Raw genomic sequence first — 27,421 nt, forward strand, 5'->3', positions numbered from 1 at the left:
CTCTAGAAACCACACATTGATAAGCTTAATGTTGATTTTTCTGGCACAGTTCTGGATTATTAAAAGAGATGGTTTATGAGTATTTAGAGACAAATGTGATGATAGATACCAACATGAGTTCATCCCAGCCAAATCCTGACTATTTTCTTTTTGCCAAGTATCTCTAAAGAGGTAGATTTGGGAAACTGTAAACATTGTATCTTCTTGATTAACATACGCCAGCCAAAGACTGCCAGGAATACACCTGTAGTCAAACAAATTGGGTTTAATGCTCACTGCAGTTATGGAGAGTGTGCCATGGGACCCATGCCTAGCAAAGGGACATTAGAAAGGACTTTTAGGACTTGGGACTATGGTTAAGTGATTTGGGGGAAGGTTCAAGGAAGTGGGGCTTGGTTCCACTGGGTGCTGTCAGGGAAGCAGGGATAGTTCTGTGATTGGGTATCTTAACTAGGAAAAGAGCAGACTAGAGTGAAGCTGAAATTGGTAATAAAGCAGCAGTCACCCATTAGTTGGGAGAAGGGGATGTTTGCTATTTCATGACTTGCACACTGACCTTGTTTTGTGTTGAAACAAAATTGTGAAGTGTGATCTTGGTTTTTTTGCCTCACTTCATCACAGTCACTGAGTGCCATTGTGTGATGTTGGTGTTTCATGAGATTGTGTCCAGTAGGAGAACATCATTTCCTAGCTGTGAGCCCAGGTCAGCCCTTAACAACCCGAAGCCCAGCACTGCCAGGCCTGTCCCCAGATGGCAGGGCTGCTTTGCTCTTCCTCATCTGCTAAGTCATTGCAGATAAGAGAATAATTATGGGTCAGTTAATGGTAGAGTTTGGCGGAGTCAAAACTCAACATCTTTGTGTAGTAAATGTTGATTAGCACATTTTGTTAGAGAAACTTCTGGTCTCTAGTGATACACTCAAGGGCTATGTTTTATTTAAAAAATTTATATAAAAATATGAAAAGCCCTGTTACCAACATTAACACACGGAAATACCAAGTAAACCTGAAAGTGCTGTAACTTGGATTGACTGAATTAACCCAAGAGGTCAGTTTGGATCAATTTCGATTGACCCTCTCCCTAAAAAATTGCTTGAGCCTATCTGAGAAAGAACTGCAGAGAACTACATTAGCAATAATTCACATGAAAACAACACAGGACTTCAATTGGTTACAAAAAAATTAAACTCTTAGTCCTATAGTATGTCAATCCATAAATACTAAGAGCCTGCTATGTTCTAAGCACCTTCTGAGGAGCTCCAAAAGGGTAAGAGAACCATAGTAATACATTGTAAATATAACAGTTCTACCACGTCTTTTTGAGTGAAACCACTCTTAAAGGATTGTGTGTTCTAAGTGTAATTTTCAAAGAGGCCCATTGATAAATCAGTGGGGATAGCAGAAAAAAAAAACCTGACGAGACTGAGGGGAAACCTAATAGATGTCTTCAAATATTTGAAGGCTCTCCAATGGAGAAAAGGTCCTGTCTTGCCGCATAGGAAATAAATAGGGAGTTCTAGAATAATAGCTAACATTTACTGAGTACTTAATAATATAAGCCAAGGCACTGGGCTAGGCACTTTACATGCAATTTCTCTTTGACACAATGGGTACTGTTATACAACCCAGTTTGCAGAGGAGTAAGGCTTAATGAGAGTAAGCTGCCCAGGGTTCTGCAACTACTAAGGAATGGAGCCAGGCATTCAGGCAGACTCCAGACTTGGCATAAAAAAGTTCTAATGATAGACCGACTTTGCAGTAACTTTTGAGGAATAATAGAGGAAATTACCTCAAATCCTGTTGCCCCTTCCATCTTGGAGAGAGGGCAAGGACTAGGTTACCACATCTAATCCTCTCCCTCCCTGAGGATGTTAATGAAGTTTACATATTAAATGCAGATTGCAAATCCAGGAAGTTTGGGTATTCTCACTTAGACACTTCCTCGAACAAATGGCCATGCTTTCTCCTGTTACAGAGTTACTGCTTATCACCACCAGGTGGCACCTGGGCTGCAGAATTGTCTACTGGCAGGGACCCACCCTGTTTACTTGTTCTGGTGCCTGCATTGCAGCTGCAGCTCCTATGCCTCCTGGGCCTCAGCTGGGAAGAGACCTTCCTGAGGATTAGCTTTCATCTTCCATAGACTGTCTTTGGTAGAAGGGTCTGATGATCTAGATGGGGTGAGAAAGCAGAGAAGCTTGGAAAGAAACTCCATAGGTCACCCTCTCACCCCCCAGCCTAAGTGACCTGCTCCTCCTACTCTAGTGCTTGGCAAAATTCAGTTTACAGAGAGATTTCCCTCCAAGGAGGCTCATCCATTTTCCTGCTGTATTCTGCATAGCGAGCAGGTCACTCTTACCTCTTCCAGATTCCATGAGCTCCTTCCTACCTGCCTTACCTCTGAGAACACGGAAGATGTAAAAGGCAGAAAGTTGTTCCTTACAGTTCTGCACACTGAATGAAGCACTCTAGATACTGTTTAGCCTCAGGGAAGTAGAGAAGGGGAAGTCAGAAAATTTAAGATTAAGGGGGTTAAACAGAGTTGATGAAACAGTCTGATAGAATCTATGCCCTGCAGAGCCAGATAATATTTATCTGCTGCAGATCTAGTCTCTCCCCACCAATCAACCCTACTTTTCCTGTTGCTTCAAACAATAACACAACAAGCTCCACACATACTGCATTAAAAGATAATCATTTTATGACCAACTCTTCCCTCCTGAGCTTCCAATTAGTCTAGTTTCTAAGTCCAGTTAACTAGTAACAGTAGTCATCATCAATGTACCCTGCGCTTTTCCCTTCCTACACGTACACTATACAACATGGAATTGCATTAGTTCTACATGTGACTGTATTCCGAACTTTCCTTCCAACTCAGGCAAATAAGAAACAGAATTGTCTCATTACTCTTCATTTCAGTTCCTCAGGGTCAGGGAAATCATGGGAAATGTAATCAATTCCACTGCAGCCGAGGCATCTCCTCTCCCCACTCCCGCCCCCACCGTTTGGGAGCCAGTTTAATTTGCCCTCTATGATAAAGATAACTAAATCTTGGAGATTACTAATAAGAAATAAAGCCTCACTTCCTATACACACCTTTTTCTCTCTGTCTCTCTCTCTCTTCCCTGAAGGCTGGAGAATCCTAACTCTAATTCTCGTATTCTCCAGTTTTTCTGTAGCGTCTGTCGTTACACTGCACAAAGTAGAGGGCTGAAGACCGCATAGACAGAACCTTTCATTCCACATGGGGTGTTTTGTAAGGACAGCCACGGAAACCCCGAAGAATAAGAAACGTGCTTAGAATATAAAAACTACGGAAAGCTGACAAACGAACATGTAGGAATTCCAGACAAATCCTGCCAAACCGTCCGAACGGAGTGGAAGTAAATCCTCATCCTCCACAACCCCTCAACCCCAAGTCCCTCTAAAACGGAGTAATTGGCGGTGCGGCTCCGCATGACGTCATACCACAGGCACTCCCATTCCACTTGGGGGAGCGCCGGGGCTTCATCTCTTTAAATGGTACACCACGCCTCCTCTTTCTGACCAATCAAGTGCCGCTCTTTTAGCCTCTTTCCTCCTTTTCCCGCCATCCCAGACTGCCCATCTTGACACTCGGTCTAATCAGGGAGGTCCTGCCTCTCCCGAGCCCTAGCGCCTCCCGGCGGAAGAGGGGCAGGGTTTCTGTCTTTTGACTCCGCCTTGGTCTATGCAGCGCCGGCCAACCCGAGCCCTCAGAAAGAAGGGGCGTGGCTTAAATTCCCCTCCCCCAGCCCAGGGGTTACGGTTTGTTGGGGGCAGCTGGTCGCTAGGCTAAGCAACCTTCTCCTGGTCTCTGGGTCGGGCGGGTCCTCCCAGAGGTGGCACCATGGAGCGCTCTCCTGGAGACGGCTCCAGCCCCAGCCCCGCGGATCAGCCCTCTGCTCCCTCCGACCCCCCTGACCAGCCCCCCGCTGCTCACACAAAGCGGGACCTGAGTTCTGGGAACCAACCTGCCGGCCCAGGCGCGGCGGGTGAGGCCCTAGCGCTGCTGACTTCATTCGGGCGGCGGCTGCTTGTGCTCGTGCCGGTGTACCTGGCTGGGGCAGTGGGACTCAGCGTGGGTTTCGTGCTCTTCGGCCTCGCCCTCTACCTGGGCTGGCGCCGGGTTCGCGACGAGAAAGAACGGAGCCTTCGGGCAGCGCGGCAGCTGCTGGACGATGAGGAGCGGCTCACGGCGAAAACACTTTATATGAGCCATCGAGAGCTACCTGCCTGGGTGAGCGAGCACCCTCAGTGCTGCATAGCCCCCTCATAGCCCCTCGGCTCTAGGGCTCTCCCTCCCTGTCCCTAAAGTCAGCTTCCCACCCTGGGGCCATGGGAGGGAGACTCCCCTCTCGCCCCGCTAGCCGGCTGCCTGCTAGGACGCGCCACTCTTGGGACCCGGTAGCCACTCTTCCCCCTTTCCCCCTCCTTTCCGCGTGCCCAGATCCTGATCCTTCCACAGAATCAGGACTTCTTCCTCTGCGCTTGGGCAGGAGCAGTTATACCATCTGGGGAGCCTGTCGCAGCTGTGGCTCTCCCTCCTAGCCAAGACGCTTGAGCGTTCCTCGCTTCTGGTGCCACTCGCGCCTTGCTGCTCCCGGACATCCCCGTTGCGGCTCAGAGGGTTCCCTCGTCACTCCAGTCTTCCTTGGGACTTTTCTCTCTCTCTCTCTCTCTCTCTCTCTCTCTCTCTCTCTCTCTCTCTCTCTCTCTTTTTTTTTTTTTTTTTGCCTATTTAAGGCCATAATGTTCTCCCTTTTCTCGCTCTTATCTCCGGGTACCCGCCGGGACTCGACCCCGGGAGCACTGCTCGGGGGAGCCACGGCATCCGGACAGACCCCCGACCCTCGCCTTGCAGCCCCAGGCAGCTGGGCCGCAGCGCAGCGGAGGCGGCTGCGGGACTCAGGGCGGGGGGTGCGGGGGAGGGGGGAGGGTAGTCCGACTGACTGCTGCAGTGCCCGCTGCCCACACTTCACCGCCCCTGGCCGGCCCCACCCTTTTCCGGACTGCGCGCTGCGCTTGCTCGGTTGGGACCCGGGCCCTATTTCTGCGCCCCCTCACCCCCCCCTGCCTGCTCTCAGCCCTCGCCGGGGCAGAGCCCGTTACACGGCCCCTCCCTGCCCCCGCCTTCCTGCCCCTCCCAGCGGAGGTGCGGTTCTACGGGGGAGAATGGCAGAAGAGCGGAATCAAAGTTGACACTAGACAGATACAGCCATGCTGCGCAGGCCCAGGGCTGGAGAGGGGAAAGGGGGAGAAATGGTCCCAGGGGACATGTAGCCCAGGCAGCAACTGGCTATTCCTCCTACTCCTCATCATGGAAAAGCAGTCTTCTTCCTGAGGCGACTGTCCCTCCTCCTCCGCCAATACAAACCACAGGTGTCCTTCTTTCCCATAAAAGGCACACTAACGAAATAAAGAAGATGAAGAAAAAAACAAAAACGGCCAGCACTTCTGGCCCCTCAAAGAGCCGCTTCCCTCTTCACCTTCTTGGTGTAGAAGCCCCAGTCCAGGGTGAAGTGGGAAGGCTGCAAAACGGAACCAAGACTTCTCTAATCCCAGGGTTTCCTCCTTAAACTCTGGTTTGTCAGGACCTCCCCCTCCAGAAAGAATGTTGCCCTTCTCCTCCCTCCCTCTCTGCTCCCCCAGCTGTCTTCATTTCACATCCCCAGCTATCCACAGAGCAACTTTGGCCCACATGCCGTCAGCGCCCCTTGTCAGAGAGACCTCAGAGCCCGGAAACCCCGTGGAGGGGTGAATCCTCTGAACATCCTAGCACCTCCCGGCCAACCCCTGGGTGTGAGGAGGCCCTGTCACACTTTGGTTTCCTTTCCTCTGTGGGCACACCACCCAGCATCTTAGTAGGAGACCACAGGTGGAGGCTGTGCTCATCCCTACCTCTCCCTTCCCCACCTCTAGGTCAGCTTCCCAGATGTGGAAAAGGCTGAGTGGCTAAATAAGGTGAGCATGATGGTCTTGATTTTTATTTTTCATGAGGAAGGAATGGGGTTCGTTTCTCTTGCCAGACCCTGCCACTCGTCAGGTCTGGCCCCAGTGCTCTCTGCGAGGAGGATTCCGAAGGAACTTGCCTTTAGGAGGAAGATTGGGCTCTCCTGTGACGGGTTCCCTCTCCTTCCAGATTGTGGCCCAGGTCTGGCCTTTCCTGGGCCAGTACATGGAGAAGCTTCTGACTGAAACTGTGGCCCCGGCTGTTCGAGGCTCTAACCCCCATCTGCAAACATTTACATTTACACGAGTGGAACTGGGTGAAAAGGTATGTGTGTAGGAAGGAAAATAACTGGATGGAGGAGATGAGCCAGGGAAGGTGGGTGGCCCAGAAGATACTCCTCCGTTTCCCTCTTCTCTCTCTCAAGAATTCATCTCTCTGCAGCCACTGCGCATCCTAGGAGTCAAGGTTCACCCTGGCCAGAGCAAAGAACAGATCCTCTTGGATTTGAACATCAGGTAACACCACTCACTCTTCTTGCTTCCCCTTCAGCAGGATCCTGATCACTCTGCTTCACTCCCCTCCCCCCATTTCAGCCTAGTACTAACCCTCTTCGTTCTCTTCCTTATCAACCCCTAGCTATGTAGGTGATGTGCAGATTGATGTGGAAGTGAAGAAATATTTCTGCAAAGCAGGCGTCAAAGGCATGCAGGTGGGGCATGTGTCAGGGGCACCCATAATAGGGAGACTTTGCCCTAAATTTCATCGGATGTGGGGAAGTGGAAAGTTGGAAAAACCAAAGCTGGGGAAGTTTGGGAGGGAAAGAAGTCCTTTTGTAGAGAAATGCTTTGATCTTCTTTTTTGGCCCCAGCTACATGGTGTCTTGCGGGTGATTCTTGAGCCGCTCATCGGGAACCTTCCTATTGTGGGGGCTGTGTCGATGTTCTTTATCCGACGCCCGGTAAGGGAAAACACCGAGCTGAATGGGGAAGCAGGGAAAACAGAGAGGATTGGGAGGGAGAGAATGGCCAGCTCTGGGGCATGGGGGAGGGAAGGCTGAGGGGTCTGGCAACTGTTGGATGGGTGTGGCCATACCAGCTTGTGCTCTGTGCTGATCTCCCTGCTCTTTCCTTCCAGACCCTAGATATCAACTGGACAGGGATGACCAACCTGCTGGATATCCCAGGACTCAGGTATCAAGGATTTATTGAGCACCTAAGTGTTCCAGCCCTGGGCTGGGGGTTTTCGGGATACCAAGCAGTAAAAGATACAGCTGATATCGTCCAGGAGCCTTGATCATCCTAGCTGGAGAGAGAAGACAGATACCCCTGAAAAGTTCCATGCTGTTATTTTTCTCCTGTGGGGGAGCATGCTTGCGGATAGAGAAGGAAGAGGGCTGCAGAAAGCTCAGCAAGAGGAAAAAGAAAAAGAAGAGCTGGGACAGTAGTGAAGAGACAGAGCAGTAGGTGGGGAATTAGGGTGGAAGAGTAGCAAAAACGGATTTTGAAGAAAGGATGTCCCTCTAGCGTTAGGTCACTCTCAGTTGTGGAGAAGAAAGCTGGGGTTGGGGGGTGGATATTGGAATTTGGGGCCACGTTCAGCTCCTTTTCTACCCCCCCATCCAGCTCCCTCTCTGACACCATGATCATGGATTCCATTGCTGCCTTCCTTGTGTTGCCCAACCGATTATTGGTGCCCCTTGTGCCTGACCTTCAGGATGTGGCGCAGTTGCGTTCTCCTCTTCCCAGGGTATGGCCTCTCCAACATCAGATAGATCCTTCTTTCAGGAACCTCATGCTGGGTCCTTAGTTTTTTACCATCTGATTCCTATGCCCAGGGCATTATCCGGATTCACCTGCTGGCTGCCCGAGGTCTGGGCTCCAAGGACAAATACGTGAAGGGCCTGATCGAGGGCAAGTCAGACCCCTATGCACTTGTGCGAGTGGGCACCCAGACATTCTGCAGTCGGGTCATCAATGAGGACCTCAACCCCCAGTGGGGAGAGACTTACGAGGTGGGACAGCTGAGGAGTGGGAATTGTGTCAAATGGGGGAGGCCCTGGGAGGCTGTGAGAGAAGATCCTGATTGGATGATCCTCACAGTGTAGCCCATGAGACCCTTAATGCTGTAATGTTCTTCAGGTGATGGTCCATGAGGTCCCAGGGCAGGAGATTGAGGTGGAGGTGTTTGATAAGGATCCAGACAAAGATGACTTTCTGGGCAGGTGAGACTCTGCCTGTGTTAGGATTCTAAAGCCCCAGTGCTACCACGGTTGCAGAAGCAATTATAATCTCCTTCCAGGCCTGGGAATTGTGTATCATTTTCCTTCTTAACACCCTCTTCCTGCCTTCACCTGCCTTCTCTCTCTCTCTCTCTCTCTCTCTCTCTCTCTCTCTCTTTCTCTCTCTCTCTCTCTCTCTCTCTCACACACGCACACACACACACACACATCTGCTGAGTACAAGAAGGGAGTCTGAGATTTGCCGTTTATTTCTGGGTGGGTGAGTGGAGGGCCAGTGACATGCTGTTAATTACAACACATTCTCCTTTTTCCCCCTCTCGCTGTCCCCTCCCCACCCCCTCTAGGATGAAGCTGGATGTAGGGAAGGTATTGCAGGCTGGAGTGCTGGATAATGTAAGTTGAGAGAAGAGGAAGAGGGAGGGTGGTCTCACCCATTGGGTTGACAATAGTTGCTACACTGGTAGAGAAGAGGTTGGGTAAATATCTGATCTCTGTTATACCTCACTTTCTTCTATCCCTCCAGTGGTTTCCTCTACAAGGTGGGCAAGGCCAAGTTCACTTAAGGCTAGAATGGCTGTCACTTTTGCCATCTGCAGAAAAACTGGAGCAGGTAACCAACCTGGCAAACAGGAAGCTGGCAGGGGAGAAACAGATGACTGGAAATATGGGGAACTGGAGGGCAAGGGTCTGACTACCGACCCCTTCCCTCTAGGTTCTGCAGTGGAATCGAGGAGTCTCCTCCCGACCAGAGCCACCATCAGCTGCCATCTTAGTTGTCTATCTGGACCGGGCCCAGGATCTTCCTGTGAGTGTGGCTTCTGAGGGCAGCTGAACAGGAAACCCTGGATGCAGCATTCCCATACCCTGTCTTGCCCCTGCCAACTGGGCTTCAGAAGCAGCAGCATGTAACACAAGGGTTCCAAGGAGGGGATCAGAGCCACCTCAGGGAAAAGATTCTGATGAGAGCCCTACTTCACTCACGGAGACAAAACCAAAAACACCAAGATGGTGACTTTCTAATTCTTCCCCCACAGCTAAAGAAAGGGAACAAGGAACCCAATCCCATGGTACAACTTTCAATTCAGGATATGACCCAGGAGAGCAAGGTGAGGGCCAGGATATCATTGTGGGAGATGGTGTGTGTGTGTGTGCCCACGCACGCGTGCCTGGTGGGGTAGGGGAGGATTGTTCTTGAGATGAAGTCTCCCCTTTAGGCTGCCTGTAAAGGCAAAGGTTTTCTGGAGAAACAGGAATGGGTACTGCAGCACGTAACCTTAATCCCATCCTGTGCGTCTCCAGGCTGTCTACAGCAACAACTGCCCGGTGTGGGAAGAGGCCTTCCGGTTTTTCCTGCAAGACCCTCGAAGCCAGGAGCTTGATGTGCAGGTGAGACGATCACCCCACTGAGCTCCTTCTGAATACCCTATTCTGCCTTCCCAGGTCTGTATCCCCTTCTTCCATCTGCCTTTTGATCACTATTTCAGTCCATCTACATGGACTCTCCACCTCCTTGAAGCACTCCATTCTTCCCCAACTATCTCTCTAGAATCATTCTTTATAACTGAGAATTGTATACTTAAAATGAGTGATTTTATGGCAAGTTATGCCTCAGTGAAATTATTTTTTAAAAAAGAACATATTGAGTACTTAGCCTTTTATATTTTTCCTTAGTTTAATTGTAACAAAACAACTTGTACACTTCTAACATTTAAAACTAAGCATCATCTTTCCTTTTCAGTGGAAAAAGAAAATGTGAAAATAAACAGAAGCAAAATTACAATAGAGAATGTCAATTCCAAATAAGATTCTACAGGTTCTAGGGCACCTGGTTGGCTCAGTCAGTTAAGCATCCAGCTCTTGATCTCAACTCAGGTCTTGATCTCAGGCTTGTGAGTTCTGACTGGGTGTGAAGCCTACTTTAAAAAAAAAAAAAAAAAAAAAAAAAAAAAAAATATCTTACAGGTTCTGTCGATTCTCCCATCAAGTGGCAGGGCTCAAGTCATGATTAGAATTTTATTTTATTTTTTTAATTTTTATTTTGCAAGAGAGTGTGTACTCTTACATGAGCTGGAAAGGGACAGACAGAAAGAATCCGAAGCAGGCTCCACACTGTCAGCACAGATCCCGACTTGGGGCTCCGTCGCACAGACTGTGATATCATGACCTTAGCTGAAATCAAGAGTTGGTTGCTTAGCTGACTGAGTCTCACCCAGGTGCCCCAGGAGAGAATTTTATTTTAAAAGTGTCATCTTAAACTGCAAGAATGTCTGTTAAACATCACAATTAAACATGCCAGAGAAGCCATGTAGACATCTAGAAGCTTAAAGTTCACAGAAAAAAACATGAAACAGTATCTGCCTTCATGAAGTTTACTGGCTAGTTTCACAGACAAGACACATATGTATAAAACCATCCAGAAATTATTAAATATTAACTAATGGGAATAAAGTACCCATAATGTAGTGCTAAGGATAGCCAAAGAAAGGTACGGAGGCTTGAGCAACTAGAGAGATTTTGTGAAGAATTTTAGGTGGGCCCTGAGTGATTAATAGGATTTAAATAGGCAGGGGGAGGGGAGGGAAAATAAGTAAATAGAGTAAACTAAAAAAAAGTAACAAAAATTTTTAAAAAATGGGTAGGGGGAGGAGAATGAGAACTTTTCAGATAATGGGAACAGGATGAGCAAAGGCAGAAGGAACGATGGAGTAGGTGGACTGTTAAGTTGGCTAGAGTAGGACAAAAGGTGATTGGCACAGAGCAAATGAAGCTGGTGGTAGGTTACAATTTCCCCAATAGGTCTTTTTCCTAATCTCTTCACTACATCCCGTCTTCCTGTGCCTCTAGGTGAAGGATGACTCCAGGGCCTTGACTTTAGGGGCACTGACCCTGCCTCTGGGTCGCCTGCTGACTGCCCCTGAACTCACCTTGGACCAGTGGTTCCAGCTCAGCAGCTCTGGCCCAAACTCCAGGCTCTACATGAAATTGGTTATGAGGGTATGGAGACAGAGGAAGCACTGAGGGTGGTAAAGGGCCTTGTAGACTCCTTGGTATTAAGAGTAAGGAAGGGGAATCCTCTAATATGTGTGGAAGAACCTATCAGGCACACAAAAGTGTTTGTTGACCTAACCTGGGGAAGAAATAGTGTGTGAGTAGGAAGAGTGTGGAGGGAACCTTCTAGAGATGAGCCCAGCCAAAGCAGAAACCTGTTTTCTCGGTCAGAGCCTCTGCTCTGCCCCCCCCCCCACCCCCACATACCTTGCTTGCAGGTGGTCAGCTGCACTTCTTTGATTTGACAACTACACTACCCTTCCCAGATCTTGTACTTGGATTCATCAGAAGTGCACTTTCCCACCGTGCCTGGAACACCTGGTGCTTGGGACCCGGACAGTGAGAGCTCCCAGGCAGGCAGCAGTGTGGATGCCCCACCTCGACCTTGTCATACTACTCCTGATAGTCACTTCGGGACTGAGGTGAGTCTATATCTAGAAAGGACTAGGGTCGGTTGCCTAAGTGTGCAAAGCCTGTTTTTCAGGGCTGGTTTTGTCAGGTTTATCTCTCACAGCCATCTGGTGCCTCTGTCTGTCCCTTTTGCAGAATGTGCTTCGGATCCATGTATTAGAGGCCCAGGACCTGATTGCCAAAGACCGTTTCTTGGGGGGATTGGTAAAGGGCAAGTCAGACCCCTATGTGAAACTAAAGCTGGCAGGACGAAGCTTCCGGAGCCGTGTTGTTCGGGAAGATCTCAATCCCCGCTGGAATGAGGTTTTTGAGGTCAGAATTGAGCAGCTGGGACTCCTCTTGAGTCCCTTCCCCTTCTTCCCTCTAGCTCTGAGAGAGCCCCAGGGTCAGAAAGCCCTCCGGGGTTCAGGTGATTGAGGGGGAGGTTCCTAGTCATTTGGGAGAAAAAAGGAAAGAATCCCCTTTGCACTATTCTCTCCCACTAGGTGATTGTCACATCGATTCCAGGCCAAGAGCTAGACATTGAAGTTTTTGACAAGGACCTGGACAAGGATGACTTTCTGGGCAGGTGAGAGGATGGGAGTCTGGCAGCGAAGACAGGCTAGGCCTCTGTAGGCCACGGAAGTCTGGCTCTGGGGAGACAGAGTCATGGCTCTGACCGTTGGCCTCTTGTTTAAATCTTTCTCCTCTACAGGAGTAAAGTGAGTCTCACTGCAGTCCTAAACACTGGCTTCCTTGATGAGGTGAGCAAGAAATTAGAATCAATAATCCTTCCTGATCTTGACCCATGTCTCACTCTTCTAGTCCCTCTGTCCCCACATCCTCAAGCCTTAACCCTGCCTACTTCCTCAGTGGCTGACTCTGGAGGACGTGCCATCTGGCCGCCTGCACTTGCGTCTGGAGCGTCTGACCCCCCGGCCCACTGCTGCCGAGTTAGAGGAGGTAGGGAATGGACTCCAGATGGGTCAAGGCGAACTCTTGTGTCAGCTTCCGAGGTGTAGGCCAGGCCCCAGTATGTCAGTCACCACTCCCCAAGCCGAGTGTGTCTTCCCACAGGTGCTGCAGGTGAACAGTTTGATCCAGACGCAGAAGAGTGCAGAACTGGCAGCGGCCCTGCTGTCCGTTTATCTGGAGCGGGCGGAGGACCTGCCGGTGAGATCTGCTCCCCACGCCCCATAGCTCCCTGGCCCTTGCTCCGCCTCCCTCAGGTTTGGATGCCCCTGGTGTATTTGGAATAGTAAATTCCAAATTCCTCTTTCCCAGGGTGGCGCTGGGGTGGGAAGAATGGTCTGTTTGAGGCCAGGAGGGTGGTGGCTGTCAAGTAATAATGGGGACCTGGTCACTGGCTGTGGATGGAATTTGTGAGGGGAGCAGGGGATCTGCCTAACGAGGTCTAAATTTAAGACCGTATTTAACACAATATTCTGTCTCTTAGCTCCGAAAAGGTACCAAGCCTCCCAGTCCTTACGCTACTCTCACTGTGGGAGATACTTCTCACAAGACGAAGGTATTAGAAAATGCCACAGGGCTGTCTGGGAGGGATGAGAGATGCAGAGGAGAGAGTTCCAACCACTGACCGTAACCCTTCATCTCCACCAGACTGTTTCCCAAACTTCAGCCCCTGTCTGGGATGAGAGTGCCTCCTTTCTCATCAGGAAACCAAACACTGAGAGCCTGGAGTTGCAGGTACTATAAATTCATTCTGTGAACATTCTGCCATCACGGGCTGGGCACTGAACCAGGCACAGGGCGTTCAGAGATAAAAGATCTAGTTCTTATCTTTATGGAGCTCACACTCTCTTTTGGGAGAAAAATAACCACGGAAAACTTCCAGACTGACAACTGCTGACGAAAAGGCACCGTGGGGAAAAAAGGAGGGCTTTCATGTCAGACTAGGGGAAAAGGTAAAGGCAATAAGAGAGGCATCCTTAGATGACCTCTGAGCTTAAGGGTAAACAAACTCTGACCAAGAAGAGAAGGAAAAGTCTTCAGGCTGAGAAGAGAAGGAGCAGAAAGAAGGCAAATTATAGATAAGAGAGGCAGACAGAAGCAAGATCACAGGGGCTCTTGAATATTATGCTAAGAATCTGGATTTATCTAAAGGCACAGGGAAACAGTTGAGGGAGTGAGGGGAGGGGTAGGGCAGCCTGGATGGCTGAGCGTCTAACTTCGGCTCAGGTCATTATCTCACAGTGGTTTGAGAGTTCCAGGCCTCACATCGGGCTTGCTGCTGACAGCTCAGAGCCCACTTCAGATCCTCTGTCCCCCTCGCTCTCTGCCCCTCCCCCACTCGTGCACTCTATCAAAATTAAACATATAAATAAATAAATGAGTGAGGGGTGACACACCCAGATTTGCACTTTACAGAGATCATGCTGATAGCAGGATAAAGAATGGACTAAAGGAAGATGATGCTGGAGGCAGGGAAATCAGTTAACAGTCTATTAGAGTAATAAACAAGAAATGACCAAGCTTGGATGGTATTTGGTGGTGGTTAATTTGACATGGGGGGAGATGGAACAAGGAACAGTCGAGATGCTAACTCCTGGGTTCTTAGCATGGGGTAGCTGGACAGAGAAGGGTGCCATGGCCAACACAGGGAATGCCCAAAGCAGGAGTTTAAGAGTTTTTTTAAAATGTTTATTTATTTATTTTTGAGAGAGAGTGGGGGGCAGGGGATGGAGAGAAGAGAATACCAAGCAGGCTCCATGCTGTCAGTGCAGAGCCCAACAGGGGGCTCGATCCCACAAACCCTGAGATCATGACCTGAGCCTAAATCAAGAGTCTGATGCTTAACTGAGTCACCCGGGCACCACCAAAGCAGAAGTTTTTGAATTTGAGATCTCTGAGACCATGCAAGGGGAAAGAGCCATCCAGAAGGTGCATCTATGGCCCACTATGGTGTTCCTCCCTCTCCCTCTTGTTTGAACATCATGAATAAGCACCGTGTAGCGACTGTAGCCGTGGGTATGAGGAGCATTCTTAGGGATGTAGGGTGAAAAGAAGACCAAGGATGGACACATTGAGCATGGCAGCAGTGAAAGGGCAGGCAGAGGAAGAAGCGCCCTTCAAAGGGCCTGCAGCGTGGCCAGGGCAGTGGGGTGCGCACCAGGAAAGAAAGGGTTAAGGAAACCAAAAGAAGAATGTATGAAAAGATAAGAAGTAGCCAAATGTTACTAAAAAACAAAATTAGGGCCACCTGGGTGGCTCAGTCTTGGTTTCGGCTCAGGTCATGATATCATGTTTTATGGGTTCGAGCCCCACATCAGGCTCTATACTGACAGCCCAGAGCCTGCTTGGGATTCTCTCTCTCCCTCTGCACCCCCCGCCCCACCAACTCATGTGCTTGTGTGCATTCCCGCACTCTCTCTCTCTCTCAAAATAAAATAAATATAATAAAAAATTAGATGACCAAAAACTATTGATTGACTTTGAAAATGAGGTCACTGATTATTGGAGCAACTTCAATGGCATGAAGAATGAAGGGTGAGCAAAAGTAAAGAGGTATGGGAGTGGGGAGAGGGAGGTAATATAGGGGTGCCCTTCCCCTTCTGAAGTGTGAAGAGTCAGATACTTTCTAAAATTGATAAAACAATAAGTAGAGAATTATACAAACAGAAACCAATAGAACTTAATGGAACTATCAACAACACAAGCAAAGATAGAGAAGAGATGCAAATGAGCTCAATTCTTGACCTTGCATTGCAGGTCAGTAGACACCAAAGCTGACAAATCACAATAAAGTGATATATAGGCATATTAGTTAGAATTATGCTAGAACTAAGAAAACAGAAAGGGTTTACAGGTAGTTACTTAGGAATAAGGAAATGGGGTTGGAAGGGCAGGAAACATTTAATTCCATTTTTACTGTTCTTTTTCTCCACCTATGCAGCTATTACAGCCCTTGGGCATAATTTGTGAATGCCTGGGAAGTACAGATAGCATGGTCCACTCTGGTTAGGAAAGGAAGGGAAGCGGGACCAGCAACATGGCTTCTCTGTCACAAAGGGGAGTCTCTCTCTGAAACCACCCAAGTGTCCAAGCGTTTGGAACTAGAACACCAGGGTTAAATCATTGACCTCTTGACTCCACAGGTTCGGGGCGAGGGGACTGGTGCACTGGGCTCACTTTCCCTGCCCCTCTCGGAGCTACTTGTGACTGACCAGCTCTGCTTGGACCGTTGGTTTACACTTAACAACGGACAAGGGCAGGTGCTGCTGAGAGCACAGCTGGGGGTGAGTGCCAGGAGATGACGGGCCAAGGGCCACGCCCTCATAGCAAGGGAGTTGAGCACGAGTCTGCCCTGCTCACGGCCTTCTTGCCTACCTAGATCCTGGTGTCCCAGCACTCAGGAGTGGAAGCGCACAGCCACAGCTACAGCCACAGCTCCTCATCTCTGAGTGAAGAACCAGAGCTCTGGGGGGGGCTGCCTCATATCACTTCCTCAGCCCCAGAGCTCCGGCAGCGCTTAACACATGGTGACAGGTAAGGGCCTTGGACAGAAAGATGGGGTGCAGTCAGGAATACAAAGGATAAGCCACAGGCTCCCGAAGTACGACCTTCTTCCAACACTATCTCCATCTCTCCATAGTCCCGTTGAGGCTCCAGCAGGGCCCCTGGGCCAGGTGAAACTGACTGTCTGGTATTATAGTGAAGAACGGAAGCTGGTCAGCATTGTGCACAGTTGCCGGTGAGACCCTATGCTCCGGGTTCCCACCCTCCCTCCCCCCATCTTGGACTGCCTTCTACCTTCATCTCCCTGTTGCAGGGCCCTTCGACAAAATGGACGGGATCCCCCGGACCCCTACGTGTCACTGTTGCTACTGCCAGACAAGAACCGGGGCACCAAGAGGAAGACCTCACAGAAGAAGAGGACCCTAAATCCCGAATTCAGTGAGCGGTCAGTCAGGCATTCAGGGGGAGATGGCAGGCTTGGGAAGGAACCCCTGCCCCTAAGACCCAGTCCCTCCCCAGGTTTGAGTGGGAACTGCCCCTGGATGAGGCCTTGCGGCGAAAGCTGGATGTCTCTGTGAAGTCTAATTCCTCCTTCATGTCAAGAGAGCGTGAGCTGCTGGGGAAGGTAAGAGGGTGAGGACAAGCAAGGCAAAGGTAAGACTTAGAAGCTGCTGGTAATGAGGCTATAGTCCCTCAGGGACTTAGGAAGGAAGCACTGAAGGTGACAGTACTATACAGGTGGTCTGCATAGTACCAGACCGCCGCACTGCACTGGTTTGGACCAGGAATATGTGATGATGGGATGTGGTCTTTGGAGATGTCAAAATAACACCTTGCTCCTACCATCATCCACACAGGTGCAGCTGGACCTTGCAGAGATAGACCTTTCCCAGGGAGCAGCCCAATGGTGAGTATCGGATAGGCGGGGAATGGGCCTGGATATTTAAGTAAGAGAAATCCCAATCATAGGAAGGGAGAAAAGAATGCATTCTGAGGTGAGAACTGTTGATTCGCTGAAGTATAGGAGCGCTTGGGTCATGTTTCATTTATAAGAGGACACAGGTCACCTTTCTACCTGAGCTTCCTCTGCGTGTTCCCACAGGTATGACCTCATGGATGACAAGGACAAGGGCAGTTCCTAGGAGCCAAGGATTACCAGCCTGACTACTGTCTCCTTGCCTTGCCTCTTGCTGCATCACCTCAATGTGATGAGCCTACAGCTAGGGCCCAAGGGCAGAGCCTGTGCCCCTCACCCTCTCACCTCCCAGGCCCATGCCAGGGCCTTTGCCTGACCAAAGAGGAGGACCACAGGTTACCCTTTACTGCATGGCCTCAGGCAGAGACCTGAGCTGGCTATTTCCTGCTCTGCCTGCACATTCTTCTCCTTCCCTCCCAAGTCCTCAGGGCCTTCTGTACCTGTGCCTGGCCACTGGCAGCACCTGCAGTGGCATCAGCTTATGCCAAATATAGCTTTTGGAAAGACCTTTTTTTCTTTAATTGGATGCTCACCTTCTTCCCCACCATGAACAGTCAGGGAGGGTAAACACATAGGTGGGAAGGTGGACAGGCTAAACACTCAAGAGTCTCTTAGACTATTGCATGTAGTAAATGTACAGCAACCCAGGCCCACAGGGCCAGTTCTGTCCCCACTTTTCCTCAAGTCTGTCCTGCAAACTACACCTGCTGTGATGACTAGGGCAGTCTCTTCACTCACTTTGGGAATGAGAACACTTAGATCCTATCCAAGCCTTCAAGTAGTGGATATCAATCTTGGAACCTCTAGCTGGTGCTGTGCAGAGGAACTCGGAGGACTCGGGCCAGCAGGGCCAATGTTTTGCCCAGGTGCCTAGGCTGTTAACTCACTGATGAGAACTGAATCTCTTGGTTTTGCACCAACTCTGCCAATCCACTGTATCTTACATTAAACATTATAATCAAACCAGCTGTGGCTCTTTTCCTTAAGGACAGGGAATCCAGCTTCTATCACTATTTGCAGATGACATGACATTCTATTTAGGAAACCTTAAAGACCACCAAAAAAACCGTTAGAACTCAAAATTCAGTAAAGTTGTAGGATACAAAATCAACATACAAAAATCTGTTGCATTTCTAATTAATCAGGTACATTAAAACAATCCCATTTACAGTGGTTTCAAAGAGTGAAAGACCCAAAAATAAATTTAACCAAGGAGGTGAAAGACCTGTACGCTGAAAACTATAACACTTTAGGAAAGGAACTGAAGACAGATAAAAGACATTCTATGTTCATGGACTGGAAGTATTGTTAAAATGTCCACACTACCCAAAACAACATAGAGTCAGTGTAATCCCTATCAAAAATCCAATGGCATCTTTCACAGAAATAATCCTAAGATCTGTATGGAACCACAAAAGTCCCCAAACAGCCAAAGCAATCTTGAGAAGGAAGAACAAAGCTAGAGGCACCACATTCCTTGATCTCAAAGTATATTGTAAAGATATAGTAATGAAAACAGTAAGGTATTGACATAAAAAACAGGTCAACACAACAGAGAGCCCAGAAATAAACCCACACATACAGGTTTCCTCTGCTATCTGAAGGTAGAACATTCCGGTGAAACCTTTCCTAATCTGAAATAATGTAAAGTGAAAAATTAATTCCCATTAATTTATATGGAGAAATTTCTTTGAGAATTCCCAGACCCCAAAAATAGTCTCTTCTAGGCTTCTCTGACCCTTGAGGGCACATCTTGCAAACAGATGCACAAAATAAATTGAAATAATGCACAGACGCTTATAGTTCAAAGCTATGGCCATTTGATGCTGAGTACAGTTCCCAGGGAAGAAGCTTGGTTCTCCCTGCTTGGGATGCCCGCTCCCCCTATAATAGCTCACTGCAAAACAAAAGCTGAACACCATTTTTGCTTTTCATTTTTTCATAAAAGCAAAAATCCCCTTTGTAATTCTTTCGGTTAGTGAAAGATACTAATATAGGTATTTCTTTAAAGTGGCCTAAGGGTGCCTAGATGGCTCAGTCGGTTGAGCGTCTGATTTTTTTAAGTTTCTTTTTATTTATTTTGAGGAAGAGATAGCAAATACACCTCAGTAGGGGCAGAGTGAGAGGGAGAGAGAGAATTCCAAGCAGGTTCCACACTGTCAACACAGAGCCCGATGTAGGGCTCAATCTCACAAACCGTGAGATCGTGACCTGAGCCAAAATCAAGAGTGGGACGCTTAACCTACTGAGTCATCCAGGTGCCCCTTGACTCTTGATTTCAGGTCAGGTCATGATTCCAGGGTCATGGGACTGAGCGCCACTTTGGGATCCTCGCTGAGTGTGGAGGCTGCTTAAGATTCTCTCCGGGGCACCTGTGTGGCTCAGCTGGCTCTTGATTTGTCATGATTTCACAGTTCATGAGTTCAAGGGCCATATCAGGCTCTATGTTGACTGCAGAGCCTGCCTGGGATTCTCTCCCTCTCTGTCCCTCCCCTGCTCGTGCTCTCTCTCTCAAAAAAAAAAAAAAAAAAAAAAAAAAAAATTTTAATGGATTAAACACTTAGATATAAGACCTGAAATCATAAAAACTAGAAAAAAATATAAGCGATAAGCAACTTGACATAGATCTTGGCAACGTTGTTTTTGAATATGACACCCAAAAGTAAAGGCAACAAAAGCAAAAATAATCATCTACATCAAAAGCTCCTGCAAAGCAAAAGAAACCAACAAAATGAAAAGGTAAACTACTGAATGGCAAAAGTATTTGCAAATTCATATATCTGATAAGGGGTTAATATAAAAATATATAAAAAAAAAACTTTTACAAAACTCCATAGCAAAAAAACCAAACCAAACAAAAAACCAAAAAAATCCAATTAAAAAATGGGCAGCTCTGAAAAGACATACAGATGGCCAACAAGTATCTGAAAAGATGTTCAAGATCACTAATCACCAGGGAAATGCAAATTTAAACCACAATTACCTTATACCTGTTGGAATGGTTATTATCAAAAAGACAAAGAGGTAGTAAGTGTTGGTGAGAAAAGGGAACCCTTGTATACTGTTGGTAGAATATAGATTGGTGCAACCACTAGGGAAAACAGCAATGGAGGATCCTCAAAAAATTAAAAACAGAACTGCCATGTGATCCAACAATTTCACTTCTGGGTACATATCTAAAGGAAATCAAATGATTATCTCAAAAAGATACCTATCAGCTGAGAATCTAGCTGGGGGCTCTGGAGCCGGTGGGTGCCTGGGGCCAGTGGAGGAGGAGGAAGCCGAGGAGGTTGGGGTGACTGCTTAGGTGACATCTGGTGAAATTAGTGAATAAGCAAATCAGCTATGTCTTACACTCCGGGTATTGGTGGTGACCCTGCCCTACTGGCCCAGTGTATCTCTTCCAATATCCAGAGGATCACACAATGTTGCAACAGAAGCAGCAGTATACTACCCAACTTGCCAAAGAGACCAGAGTTTGGATCCCTGCCCACCACCCCCAGCGAACAGCGTCAAAGGAAAATACAGAAGGATTGCTTAGTGGCTCAATTCACGACATCACTGACAAACTTTCAAAAGGTCCAGAGGGAAGCTGCTGCGAAAGAGAAAGAGTTTGTTGCTCGAGTAAGAGCCAGTTCTAGAGTATCTGGTGGTTTTCCTGAGGACAGCTCAAAGGAAAGGAATCTTGTATCCTGGGAAGGCAAGCTCAACCTCAGGTGCAGGTGCAGAATGAAGAAATTACAGAGGATGACCTCTGCCTTATTCATGAGAGAGAACCTTCCATTAGGCAACTTGAAGCTGATATTATGGATATTAATGAAATATTTAAAGATTTGGGAATGATGATTCACGAGCAAGGAGATGTAATAGCATAGAAGCCAACGTGGAAAACGCGGAGGTGCACGTTCAGCAAGCAAACCAGCAGCTGTCAAGAGCAGCAGAATATCAGCACAAATCCAGAAAAACCCTGTGCATCATCATTTTTATCATTGTCATCTGACTTGTAATTCTCGGTCTCATCGTATGGAGAGTGAAAGGCTGAATTATAAAGGAGCACACTGTTGCACTACATTCTCAAATTATGTACGAAATTTCCTGTAATCATGGTTTATTACATTATTATTATTTTAAAGCTATTGCATAAAGGATAGCTCCCATACTTTGTCATTTTTATTTGGCAGGGGGAAGTTTCTTTTGGATTCAATCTGATATTTTCTAATACTGAAAGTTTTTCTCAGTATCACTGCTGGCATAACTCCCATGCTTTTCCATCTAGTAACTCTGAGGTTTTGTCCACAATGTATATGCTTTTCATTTATAATTTATTTGCCCTGGTGACTTAGCTTTTGGAATCAGTAAATTTAAAGGTAGGTGTGTGTGTGTGTGTGTGTGTGTGTTCTGTGTGCATCTGTCTCTTGTCACAGAGTGACATGCACCCAGATTTGTGTGACTTCAATAAAAAATCTCAAATTTAATTTTGATATGGGCCAGCAGAGGAAATATTCTCAATAACTTAAAGTTAACCCACCTGTTTGTGGTGTTTTGTTTTGTTTCGTTTTCTGGTTCATAACAGCACAAATTATCTATTTAACTTTTATTGTTGGTTTTCTCTTAAGACCTTTGTTCAGTCTAAATGAAATCAGTGAGTAATTTCCTAGAATATCTCATCCTCCTGATGTATATACACTAAACATTTGCTGTAGATTGCCTAGTAAAACACTAAGGATAATTGTTTTTGCATAGGACCTGTTTAAGTCTGATGTTTGCTGGGGTATGTGTAGTCACTATAAATGTTTAATGTAATTTGGAGGAAGAGTATGAAAAATGAGTTCATACTATGTTAGAAATCTGGAGATCCAACTTGTTATTCTGCTGTGTCCTTTCATAGCTATTAGGATGGAAAACTAATTACCTTCCCTGAAATCCTTCAGAATTATGGCTACATGTGTATCCTTGGGTCAGAATTACTTTTGGGGAGCAACTTTCCCAGAATTATTGTTTTTGAGCACTAACACTTAAAATTTAATGTTTACCCTGCATACCATTTTGTACCATCCTTCATTAGAAAACAATGTGGATGTTTGCCAATTAACTACTTGCCTTTTTAAATCAATGTTGTTTTTGATGCACTAATCTGAATACTGTAAAGAAGATTGTCTTACTTTATAGTTTGTATTTTATAACAATGTTCTTATATAGCAGTTTGATAGTGAAGTCAGTGTTTTACATGGCAAGCTATGAGACTCCAAATGGGAACAAATAAAATATTAAGTAAAGCGTGTCTTTGCAACCAAAATAAAGATGATTTTTTAAAAGTGAAAAAAAAAAGATACCTGCACCCCTATAGTCCCTGCATCATTACTGACAACAGCCAAGACAAGAAAACAACCTATGTGACCACTGAAGAATGAATGGATAAAAAAATGTAGCACATGTGCATGGCATGTGTGTGTATACACACACTATGGAATATTATTCAGCCATAAAAAGAAGGAAATCTTACCATTTATATCAACATGGATAGACCTCAGGGGCATAATGCTAAGTCAAATGAGTCAAATACTAAGTGATCATACTTATATATGGAATCTAGTATACTAATAATACTAAAAAGAGCTCATAGATAAAGAGAACAAACTAATCGGTGATTGCCAGAGGTGGGGGTTGGGGGTTGGGGGATGGGAGAAATGGGTTAGGGTGGTCAAAAGAAACTTTCAGTTAAAAACTAAGTCCTGGGCGGGGTGGGGGGGTTTCTGGGTGGCTCAGTTGGTTGAGCGTCCGACTTTGGCTCAGGTCATGATCTCATGGTCTGTGAGTTCGAGCCCCACGTCGGGCTCTGTACTGACAGCTCAGAGCCTGGAGCCTGCCTTGGATTCTGTCTCACCCTCTCTCTCTGCCCCTCCCCCGCTCATGTCCTGTCTCTCTCTCTCTCTCTCTCTCTCTCTCTCTCTCTCTCTCTCTCTCTCTGTCAAAAATAAGTAAACATTAAAAAATATTTAAAAAACAAAACAAACAAACAAAAAAAAACTAAGTCCTGGGGATGTAATGTAGAGCATGGTGATGACAGTTAATAATACTGTATCGTATATTTGAAAGTTGCTAAGAGAAGAGATCTTAAAAGTTCTCATCACAAGGAAAAAACCTTTTTTGTAATAATGTAAGGTGATGGATGTTAACTAGACTTTATAATTTTTTTAATGTTTTTATTTATTTTTGAGAGAGGGAGAAAGAGTGGTAGAGGGGCAGAGAGAGAGAGAGAGAGAGAGAGAGAGAGAGACAGAGACATGCAGAATCTGAAGCAGGCTCCAGGCTCTGAGCTGTCAGCACAGAACCCAATGTAGAGCTCGAACTCGTGAAATGCAAGATCACAACCTGAGCCAAAGTTGGAAGTTTAATTGACTGAGCCACCCAGGGGCCCCAAGACTTACTTTATTATTCTGAGATGTATACAACTATTGAAACATTATGTTGTATACCTGACACTAATTTAATGTCATACATCAATGTTAATGTTTTTAAGTAAAACGGGAAAAAATGAAAGTTAAAATTTTTAAAAAGCCTTTCAATTTATGAACCATGCCAGTTTAAGGAGTGGTCAGAATGTAGTGTGGTTGTGGCCACCAAGAAAGTTGGTTCTGTTGGAGCATGTGGGTGGCTCAGACAGTTAAGTATCCGACTTTGGCTCAGGTCGTAATCTTATGGTTTGTAAATTCGAGCCTCGCGTCGGGCTCTGTGCTGACAGCTTGGAGCATAGAGCCTACTTTGGATTCTGTGTCTCCCTCTTTCTCTGCTCCTCCCTCGCTCATGCTTGCTCTCTCTCTCTTCCCCTCAGAAATAAAATAAACATTAACAAATTTTAAAACAAAACAAAAAAGAATGTTGGTTTTGTTGAGGGTGGTCAAGGAACCTGTGTGAAGTAGCTACTGTTGAGTTTCCAATCGAGTCTGTTACCCATCTGTTGTCTGCTGACCATTATGATCTCATGGGCTCTCCAGGGAAAGGAGTCCTAAAGCCAGTGAACCTGGAAGCTCTGTGCTACAGCATGGGCTCAAAGTGTGTCTTAGTAGCAGGGTTAGCCATATCCAAAAAGGCTTCAGGCCTACCTGATGGGCAGCAAAATGAGAAATATTTTACAACCATTCATATATGTTCACTTTTAACTCTTCCTCTTTTGGGACGCTTCCTAGAATGCAAGCTGTAGAAGCTGTACCCTATCTGTTTCAAAAAAAATTTTTTTTTAATGTTTATTTTTGAGAGGGAGAGAGACAGAGACAGAGAGAGAGTGAGGAAGGGAAAGGGAAAGAGGGAGACACAGAATCTGAAGCAGGCTCCAGGCTCTGAGCTGTCAACACAGAGCCCGATGCAGGGCTCAAACTCACAAACCATGAGATCATGACCTGAGCCAAAGTCAGATGCTTAACCGACTAAGCCACCCAGGTGCCTCCCATCTGTTCTAAGTACCACATGAAAGGAGAGTGAAGTGGACGAACAGTGAATTACTGAAAACAGGGTCAGTGGACTAGGAACTTGGAGATTTCATAACTGCATTGGGAGTGGGGGTGCTTTATCATCTTCTCTGGAAGAATATAAACCTTAGGAGGCTGTCTGTCCACTAGGAGGAGAGGAAAGGCTCAGGGGGGAATAAAAAAGCATTTATAAACTCAGTTCCACAAGGAGTTGTCAATTTCACCTTATTAGCAAAAGCTGAATTTAAGTTTCATGCCATCTACTAACTCAGCTCCTATTTTTTCAATAACTCTTTTGTACTTGCTGCTGGTTCTTCTGCCATCTCTGTTTCCTTCCCATCAACCTAAGAGGATTCTTAAGCCTTGGTCATGAGCCAGAGGTCTCAGTTGCCCTCCCCCCGACCCAGAAACTTAAGGAAGGAAACCCAAAGAACACAGGGCAGAGGAAATTACATGTCTAAAGTTTCTGGTCTACAGATGGACTTGACAGATACATTTAGAACTTTTCTTCCTAAAGCAGCAGAATATACTTTCTTCTCGAGTGCACATGGAACATTCTCCAAGACAGACCACATACTGGGTCACAAAGCATCCCTCAATAAATATAAAAGAATTGAGATAATATCTTGCACACTTTCAGACCACAATGCTATGAAACTTGAAATCAACCACAGGAAAAATATGGAAAACCTCCAAACACATGGAGGTTAAAGAACATCCAACTAAAGAATGAATGGGTCAACCAGGCAATTAACAAAGAAAGAAGAAATTAACAAGTATATGGAAACAAATGAAAAGTATAACAATCCAAACCCTTTGGGATGCAGCAAAGGCAGTCCTAAGAGGAAAATACATTGCAATCCAGGCCTATCTCAAGAAACAAGAAAAATCCCAAATACAAAATCTAACAGCACACCTAAAGGAACTAGAAGCAGAACAGCAAAAACCCCCAAAGCCAGCAGAAGAGAAATAATAAAGATCAGAGCAGAAATAAACAATATAGAATCTAAAAAACAGTAGAACAGATAAATGAAACTAAAAGTTAGTTTTTGAAAATATAAACAAAATTGATAAACTTCTAGCCAGGCTTCTCAAAAAGAAAAGAGAGAGGACCCAAATAGAAAAAAATCATGAATGAAAATGGATTAAAACCAATCCCTCAGAAATACAAGCAATTATCAGGGAATACTATGAAAAATTATATGCCAACACACTGGACAACCCTCAAAGAAATGGACAAATTCCTAAACACCCACACACTACCAAAACTCAAACATGAAGAAATAGAAAATTTGAACAGACTCATAACTAGTGAAGAAATTGAATCAGTTATCAAAAATCTCCCAACAAATAAGAGTCCTGGACCAGATGACTTCCCTGGGGAATTCTACCAGACATTTAAAGCAGAGTTAATACCTATCCTTCTCAAGCTGTTCCAAAAAATAGAAATGGAAGGAAAACTTCCAGACTCATTCTACGAAGCCAGCATTACTTTGATTCCCAAACCAGACAGAGGCCCAACAAAAAAGGAGAACTACAGGCCAATATCCCTGATGAACGTGGATGCAAAAATTCTCAACAAGACACTAGCAAATCGAATTCAACAGCATATGAAAAGAATTATTCACCATGATCAAGTGGGATTCATTCCTGGGCTGCAGGGCTGGTTCAATATTTGCAAATCAATCAATGTGATACATCACATTAACAAAAGAAAGAATAAGAACCATATGATCCTGTCAATAGATGCAGAAGAAGCATTTGACAAAATACAGCATCCTTTCTTAATAAAAACCCTCAAGAAAGTCAGGATAGAAGGAACATACTTAAACATCATAAAAGTCATATATGAAAAGCCCATAGCTAGTATCATCTTCATGGGGAAAAACTGAGAGCTTCCCCCTGAGATCAGGAACATGACAGGGATGTCCATTCTCACCACTGTTGTTTAACATAGTGTTGGAAGTCCTAGCATCAGCAATCAGACAATAAAACGAAATAAAAGGCATAAAAATTGGCAGAGAAGAAGTCAAACTTTCACTTTTCGCAGATGACATGATACTCTACATGGAAAACCCAACAGATTCTACCAAAAGTCTGCTAGCACTGATACATGAATTCAGCAAAATCGCAGGGTACAAAATCAATGTACAGAAATCGGTTGCATTTTTATACACCAATAATGAAGCAACAGAAAGAGAAATAAAGAAACCGACCCCATTTACAATTGCACCAAGAACCATAAAATACCTAGGAATAAACCTAACCAAAGATGTAAAAGATCTGTACACTGAAAACTATAGAAAGATTATGAAGGAAATTGAAGAAGACACAAAGAAATGGAAAAACATTCCGTGCTCATGGACTGGAAGCATAAATATTGTTAAAATGCCAATACTATTGGAAGCAATCTACACATTCAATTCAATCCCAATCAAAATTGTACCGGCATTCTTCTTGGGGTGCCTGGGTGGCTCAGTTGGTTGAGCGTCCAACTTCGGCTCAGGTCATGATCTCGTGGTTGACAAGTTCAGGCCCCACGTTGGGCCCTGTGCTGACATCTCGGAGCCTGGATCCTGCTTCAGATTCTGTGTCTCTTTCTCTCTGTCCCTCCCCTGCTCATGCTCTGTTTCTATCTCAAAAATAAAATAAAACATTTTTAAAAATTGCACCAGCATTCTTCTCAAAGCTAGAACAAACAATCTTAAAATTTGTATGGAACCACAAAAAACCCCGAATAGCCAAAGTAATACTAAAGAAGAAAACCAAAGTGGGAGGCATCACAAGCCCAGACTTCAGCCTCTACTACAAACCTATAATCATCAAGACAGTATGGTATTAGCACAAAAACAGAC

General features: G+C 46.1%; 1 protein-coding gene and 1 pseudogene across 1 annotated transcript; both read left to right on the forward strand.

Annotated features, from left to right (window-relative positions):
• The first annotated feature begins 3,252 nt into the window (after positions 1-3,252).
• On the forward strand, positions 3,253-18,066 carry ESYT1 (extended synaptotagmin 1). Its single transcript, XM_007081489.3, has 31 exons — positions 3,253-4,258; positions 5,941-5,982; positions 6,161-6,295; positions 6,413-6,486; positions 6,608-6,680; positions 6,840-6,929; positions 7,106-7,161; positions 7,594-7,717; positions 7,806-7,982; positions 8,110-8,192; positions 8,555-8,603; positions 8,734-8,820; positions 8,923-9,015; positions 9,245-9,316; positions 9,510-9,596; positions 11,055-11,204; positions 11,525-11,680; positions 11,805-11,981; positions 12,155-12,237; positions 12,364-12,412; positions 12,522-12,611; positions 12,726-12,821; positions 13,105-13,176; positions 13,269-13,355; positions 15,764-15,904; positions 16,000-16,154; positions 16,261-16,359; positions 16,438-16,569; positions 16,644-16,749; positions 16,982-17,031; positions 17,227-18,066. Exons 1-31 carry the CDS (start codon positions 3,869-3,871, stop codon positions 17,264-17,266), a joined length of 3,315 nt encoding a protein of 1,104 aa, XP_007081551.2. The 5' UTR covers positions 3,253-3,868; the 3' UTR covers positions 17,267-18,066.
• Positions 18,067-20,101: 2,035 nt separating this feature from the next.
• On the forward strand, positions 20,102-22,376 carry LOC102963940 (annotated as a pseudogene).
• Positions 22,377-27,421: the final 5,045 nt, after the last annotated feature.

Source organism: Panthera tigris, chromosome B4 (genome assembly GCF_018350195.1).
Source record: "Panthera tigris isolate Pti1 chromosome B4, P.tigris_Pti1_mat1.1, whole genome shotgun sequence".
Classification (NCBI taxonomy): domain Eukaryota; kingdom Metazoa; phylum Chordata; class Mammalia; order Carnivora; family Felidae; genus Panthera; species Panthera tigris.